This window comes from Capsella rubella, unplaced genomic scaffold (genome assembly GCF_000375325.1).
Source record: "Capsella rubella cultivar Monte Gargano unplaced genomic scaffold, Caprub1_0 scaffold_4, whole genome shotgun sequence".
Taxonomy (NCBI): Eukaryota; Viridiplantae; Streptophyta; class Magnoliopsida; order Brassicales; family Brassicaceae; genus Capsella; species Capsella rubella.
The window spans coordinates 11,599,399-11,606,279 of record NW_006238920.1 but is presented as its reverse complement, the minus strand read 5'-3'; the positions used below and the strand labels follow the sequence as shown (position 1 = coordinate 11,606,279).

The following is a 6,881-nucleotide window of genomic DNA, read 5'->3' as shown; positions in this document are numbered from 1 at the left end:
CTCTACTATATTACTGAATCAACTATAAAATAGTATAAACTTCATGATTTATCCATATTAGTAGCAAAGACATAAAATAGAAATTTAGTAGTAAATGGAAACAGAAATAATTTAATCGAAGAAAACCGTGGCCGAAGTCTATTATACATGTCTCCGTAGGAACTAGACAGCTCTTTTTAAATCGAAACGCAAATCAGTAAGACCAGACTACACCCTTTTTTGGAAGGACCTAACTCTCTACTCTCATCACCACTAGCTAGGCGCCCAAATTATTAAGTTTTTATATCACTCATAGCCAATGTATATCAACTAAAAACTTATCAAATCTTCTAGTATATATAATATATTCGAAAATTCATTGTTGAATGAAAACACTAAGTATTTTTATTTTGAAAATCATTTGTCTACCACTTCCTTAGAGTGTCGGTGCGGAACTCACTCTTATTAACTGTTTTAGAAATGTCTTCGAGAATATACATGACAGAGTAAACCATGCTAAAGCAACCATGAAGCGACAAAAACTCCTCGCGTTGCAAATCGTCATCATATCCTCTTCGAACGTAACATCATGAAATCTCAAACCCTTTTAACATATGTAGCCACGAGATCTTCTTCTTTTGATATCGCCAATCTCTGCATGACATGTTTTCCTTTATTTGTTTGTTTTTCTACTGACCTCACGTGGTGGTTTCAAAGGAATCCACTTATTTTTTTAGACACAGACCCCCCCCCCTTCCCCCCAATATGTCACCATAGCTTGCCCAAATTTTCCATTGGGAATTATGAAGTAGCGTTTACTTTATTTAGTTAGTAATTTAGTATCGAAAATAGCTTATATTAAAGAGTATGCTCTAAAGTCTCTCAACCTTCTTAATGACTAGTGCAAATTTCAATATTTTTTAACGATGTTTCTATAATCGTTGAAAATGCTGTCAAAAGAAAATGTGTTAACTTATCTGTTTGTAAATTGAATTTTTTGAAAGAAAAAAAAAACGAACTATAGATCTCTTTGTTTTTATTGCTAGCTAGGTTTCGAGGGGAATCTTTCTTACAATGTAGTTGTGGACATAGCATGTGTGGTTTCAATTAACTTTTTTGGCAATTACAAATTCTCTTTCCCCCACTTATATATACCAACTCATGATTCACGACCCCACGGTACTCTCGTATAAGATGATGTTCAAATTGTTCTCAATTCTTAAATTTGAGTAGGATTTACTCGTTACTCTTACATACTTGAAAGAGTGTAACTAAGTTTAGATTAAAGAACAAACAATATGTGTGTAAAATATATCATTTTAGATTTAATTTTTTTTGGCTGGTAAGGTATACAATTTTTTTTTCATTCTCATTGAAGATTTCAAATGATATGTTTGTTCAGTGGCGAAAATGTTATGTAAATAGACTATATTGTCGGTATAAGAAATATATAAACTAGATGCACGATATATGTAATTATACTTTTAACTAATATATAAAAGAATTTGGTAATGATATAATGTGTTGCGTGAATGTAGCTCAATCAGCAATCTACACGTACTTATATCTTACGCCTAAGTATTAAATATACAACTCAATGAACATTCACACTACTCATGTATAGATTATATTTGGTATAATTATAGCCATTATTAAGAAAGACCATCATTTTGTATTTAACCATATTATTAAAAAAAATATAAAATATTATATTTTTTTCTTTCTAAAAAATAGTTGGGTTATGGTTTATAGAAATATAAGCTGGCCCAGACTGATTAGTTTGCAGGTACTTCTTGCTAAATGCTAATATGGTTTCACTTATAAAAGCAATGTTTGGTTCAGTCGATGGCTATATACCTAAATTATACTCATACGGCATATTAATTTAGTCCGTTTCAGTCGATATTACTTTTTAAAATAAAAGAAGCTGAATAATATAAATGAATGTTTTCATGCTGAAACGAAATAAATGTAAAGACGTGAATTCGTTGGGAGAGGAGTGGTAGATACTTAATTCACATGCAAGTGCATTTGTGTTCTCACGATAAAATAATAAAGGCTTCCCAAGCTACTTACTATATATGCTTGCATGTGTATTTTGGATGTACACATATAAATACATTCATTAAATCGATAATTCCGGAAATTGTATTCTACCAACACGTCGCCAGATTAGGTAAAATAGTAAAACTATGTCTTCGTTGATGTTTCGCAATAAACTGGATTCATAAAACATAACGCATATGTGAACATAAAAAGAAAAACAAATATCTTATATATACATACTCTCATACATACGGTCTACGGATACACCTGCTATTCAGACAATCAGACACCTGCGATATATACGTGGACGTATCAGTGTATGACGTATGGTTACAATTTTAGAAAATCTAAAATCAGACAGAAGAAAGAAACAGATGTGAGACGCTGGCGCCGATTGGGCTGACGTGGTAGATACAAGAAGATCTGGTTGGTGCATAGATATGCCTTGTCATCCTCTTCTCTCGGTCACCGCCTCTTAACTGTTTTCCTCTTTTTCCAAATTTTGCTATTCAACATCATTCTCATTTTTTATTTTTATTTTTATTTTTTTTTAGGGAAAAACTAACGACATTAACTTGAATTTGATACTAACGATCGTCTAATTTTATATTACTATTTAGGTTTTGATGTTTTTGATGATGGTCGCGTCGCGCGCCGGATACATAAAGATTAAAGTGATCAGTTAGTGTGCATCTTCTTTTTCCCAACAAAAAAAAAATATATATATATATATATATATATATATATATATATGATCATGTAGCTCAATAACAAAAGCTAATCAGTAGTAGTTTAATTAGAGACGTTACTTAGTCATAATTGAAGATGGGATGTTTTAAAAATATATATAGAGAAACACTAAAGTCTAACTCTGTAGTCGTCCATTACTTCTTAAGCTTTCAAACTTGTAAACTAGTTTATGTTTATAATTTCATACACAAAAATTCTTGGATCCCATCTTCTTCAAAATATTACTGATGAAGTATATTAAATATGTAAAGAAATGTTGAACGGAGGAGCGAGGGAGAGATATGAACGGAGGCTTTGACTATTCTCAAGTGAGAAACTAATAAGAAGTGGAGAAAGCTGATCTCTTTGAAAGACAGTTTCGTGACATAAAAACATTGACCGGATAGATCCGAGTGATATCGGGTCGGGTCGGGTGTATCCACTTTACGTACGGCTAATGCACGGCGCAATACGTGGTCCGATGAATGCGGCAAATAAGGGTCCATATTTTAATTTTTCCTTCTTTTTGAAACTTGTTTTCATTACAAACTACAAAACCAGAATAAATAAAAATTCCTTTTTTCTATGTAAGTGTGGGGGAGTCTTTAATTTCTCTACCTCTTCCTAAAGTAGAGGGTATATAATTTGGCGGCAATGTAAAAGTAAAACACTGCAAATAAATTACAAATTTTGAATCGGAACATTATTCGGTAAAAAATGAGACTAGTAGTACGTATCATAACGAATGATTAATAATTGAGGTTAGTATTGAGTTTTGGGCAAAATTAGATATGTAAAAGTAGTGGCAAATGGCAATGGCATGCATGAGAAGATAGAAGAAAAAAGTGTTTTTGACCAATAAAAATGAGCAAGGGAAGTAATGATGGCGATACTGTTGAGCTTAGCAAATCCCGTTCGTGATTGATGCTTTGCTACTACAACTTGTTTTTTAAGCAAACCATATATATTCCTTTTTACTTAACCCGATTTGTAATAGTAGTATAGTACTCTCATTAGCCAATAAAACTCACACTTACTGCAAACTCCTTTATTATTTTGGATATATGCTCTGTTATTTTCATATATCTCAATATTTCAGACCAGATTTCATATTATTTGTGGCGGATTCAAAACTAAACTTGGAGTGTGTAGCACTGAACTATGAGCTGACCGCATTTGGGTTGTGTCTGAATTTTGCATGCACAGATTCTTATATATGACATCACTTTACTCAAGAGCGCATATTTCTTAGAGAAATGTACTAGTTTGTTTTCCATCAGTGTATTACTTTATAGAATTATTAATTTCAAGAAAAAAGAAGAAAGAATCTGTATATAGATTCATGGTATTTTGCATATAACAATTTCACCTTCGAAATAGACAACCCGCGTAAGTAAATTAAAAGAAGTGGAAAAAAACAAGCAGATTCAAAAAGACATATATTAAAGGCTCTTATGTTTGCATTTATTTTGGTCAGCAAAACAAGCATAATTTTACACTTGCATCAACTATAAAAATAGTATAAACTCGTACCATCATAAGTATGAAAACGCTTCAAATAAAGGTCAACTCGATATTCTTTTGAAAAGTTTCTTTAAACAAAAAACAATTATCAAGAATTTAAGTCGTCGCACAAATTTTAAAATCCAGGAATCAATGAGATAATTTTTTAAAGTATCATTATATTATCTGTAAAAAAAAAAGAGATTGTATATATAAATTATGACAAAACGGTTACAAACAAACCTACCTCCACCTTACGTAGAATTAGTAATCTTAATTTAAAAGTTTAATTTTGACAAAAAAATAAAAAAATAAAAAAATAAAAAAGAGTCCATAGCCAATAATATCTCTCATTACTCTAACATTGGAGTTTCCTTCCCTCCATAAATACCGAACCCTCTCACACTCCTTTGTTCCTCATCCATCTCCCAATTAACAAACCTAACTCTTTCTCTTGACAAGAGCGCAAGCTCGAAGGCGCTCTTGTTCTTTCTTTCTTTCTTCATTTTCTCCTTTTGTCACCAAAACCCTCATAGTACAATTTATAACTCTCTAATTCACACACCAAAATGGCTATTAAACTTGCAATTCTATTTACCACATTTGTCCTTTTTAGCCTTGCCGACGCTAGAATCCCCGGCGTTTACTCCGGCGGTGCGTGGCAAAACGCACACGCCACTTTCTACGGTGGCAGTGACGCCTCTGGCACTATGGGTAAGTCCACAAAAACAGAGCATTAAAACTTTAAAAGAGTCTTTATTAATTATCTTTTGGAATTTTAATAAAATGGGTTTAATTACAGGAGGAGCGTGTGGTTACGGTAACCTATACAGCCAAGGGTACGGGACCAACACGGCAGCTTTGAGCACGGCGCTGTTTAACAACGGTATGAGTTGTGGAGCCTGCTTTGAGCTAAAATGCGCCAACGACCCTCAATGGTGCCACTCTGGTAGTCCTTCGATCCTCATCACCGCAACCAATTTCTGCCCACCAAACTTGGCTCAGCCCAGCGACAACGGAGGATGGTGCAACCCGCCACGTGAACACTTCGACCTAGCCATGCCTGTCTTCCTCAAGATTGCTCAATATCGCGCCGGCATTGTCCCTGTCTCATACCGCAGGTACACATCTTGGTTTACATGTCCCTCCTCTAGGGACCTTGCCAATATTTACAACATAATTAGACCATATTTAGCAATATCTACATAATAACCGGCTAAAAACAATTAGTGGATGCTATTTTTAACATTTTTTTGTTCACTTTTTGAACTTTTAGTTTAAATACCAAATGATTACTTTTTAATACATATTTAATATTTGAACTAATACTAGTTGAAGTCAAAACCCTCATACAAATCACACTTAATTAGAAGCAATTTTTGTGTGTGTTAAGTGTGAGTGACTAAAAGGAGTGTGAAATGTTGGTTTTTGTAGGGTGCCATGTAGAAAGAGAGGAGGAATAAGGTTCACAATCAACGGTCACCGTTACTTCAACTTGATTCTGATTACAAACGTGGCTGGGGCAGGAGACATAGTGAGGGCAAACGTGAAAGGTTCAAGGACTGGTTGGATGAGTTTGAGCAGGAACTGGGGTCAAAACTGGCAATCCAACGCTGTTCTGGTTGGTCAGGCACTCTCGTTCCGCGTCACGGGCAGTGACCGTAGGACATCTACTTCGTGGAACATGGTTCCTTCTAACTGGCAGTTTGGTCAAACCTTTGTCGGGAAGAATTTCAGGGTTTAAGGCCGAGTTTCGAGAAACTCGAAAAATTGGAGGAAATCGAAATATATAATTAAAGTGGTTCGAGACAAAAGAAAACTCTCCGCTAATTTCGCTATTCCTCCTTTTTATTTTTAGTTTTTTTTTTCCTTTAATTTTATGGTATATGGGAAAAGGAGAGAAGGTGAAAGTATCTTTGACTTTTGTGTGTGTTTTCACTTTTTTTTTTTTTGTGGTTTGGTGTTTTTAATTTGTGTGAGTGGGTAAAGGGGGGGATATGTGGGACAGAAAGTGAGAGTAGCTGAAGTGGCTGTGAGAAAATTTTGTAACAGCCCGCAGCTATTAACGTGTTTTACATCTTTGGGTTGTAAGTTACAACTTGTAACGTTTAATTTCTGTGTAATCCAAAAAGAAACATGGTTGTATTATGATACTTTTTTTTTTTTTACTAATCTTCTGCTTTTACTAATCTTACAAGCCATTAGACAACACCGTTTCTGTTAAGAAATAAAGTGAATGCATGTTATAGTGTTAGATCCACGGGGATCCCACTTAGAAACCAAGAATAATTTTGACGTCAAGAAAAGAAAAGAAACGAGAACATTTCAATGGCTATTGGTCTATTAAATTGCCTTTAATAAGTGGGATTTGATTTTTGACCTCGATGTATTAAAAAGTTATATAAAAAAAAAAAAGGAAGTGTTTCCGACAGCATTTGATGCAAAACTTAACATAAGTCCACAAGTCGTTGTTCTACTTGTTATTCATTTTTTCCTTTACGGTGATATGAACGGAACATGTCTTCTCCACTTACAATTTTTGCTAAAGTTTATACTCATTTCCATTACTTTACTTTTATAATTGATGAAATCATCGGAGTAAATTTCGCGGCTTTTATTCAAAC

The 6,881-nt window shown here is 33.8% G+C and overlaps 1 protein-coding gene across 1 annotated transcript; it reads left to right on the top strand.

The window, feature by feature from the left end:
• The first annotated feature begins 4,667 nt into the window (after positions 1–4,667).
• Positions 4,668–6,410, top strand: LOC17887693 (expansin-A4). The gene is made up of 3 exons (XM_006294781.2): positions 4,668–4,971; positions 5,060–5,378; positions 5,692–6,410. The coding sequence occupies exons 1-3, from the start codon at positions 4,827–4,829 to the stop codon at positions 5,999–6,001; spliced, it is 774 nt and encodes a 257-aa protein (XP_006294843.1). The 5' UTR covers positions 4,668–4,826; the 3' UTR covers positions 6,002–6,410.
• The last annotated feature ends 471 nt before the right edge of the window (positions 6,411–6,881 follow it).

Coding starts and splice junctions, on each gene's coding strand:
- LOC17887693 (XM_006294781.2), top strand. CDS start 4,827: ATGGCTATTAAACTTGCAATTCTATTTACCACATTTGTCCTTTTTAGC. Junction 4,972..5,059: donor TGACGCCTCTGGCACTATGG/GTAAGTCCACAA, acceptor GTTTAATTACAG/GAGGAGCGTGTGGTTACGGT. Junction 5,379..5,691: donor GTCCCTGTCTCATACCGCAG/GTACACATCTTG, acceptor TGGTTTTTGTAG/GGTGCCATGTAGAAAGAGAG.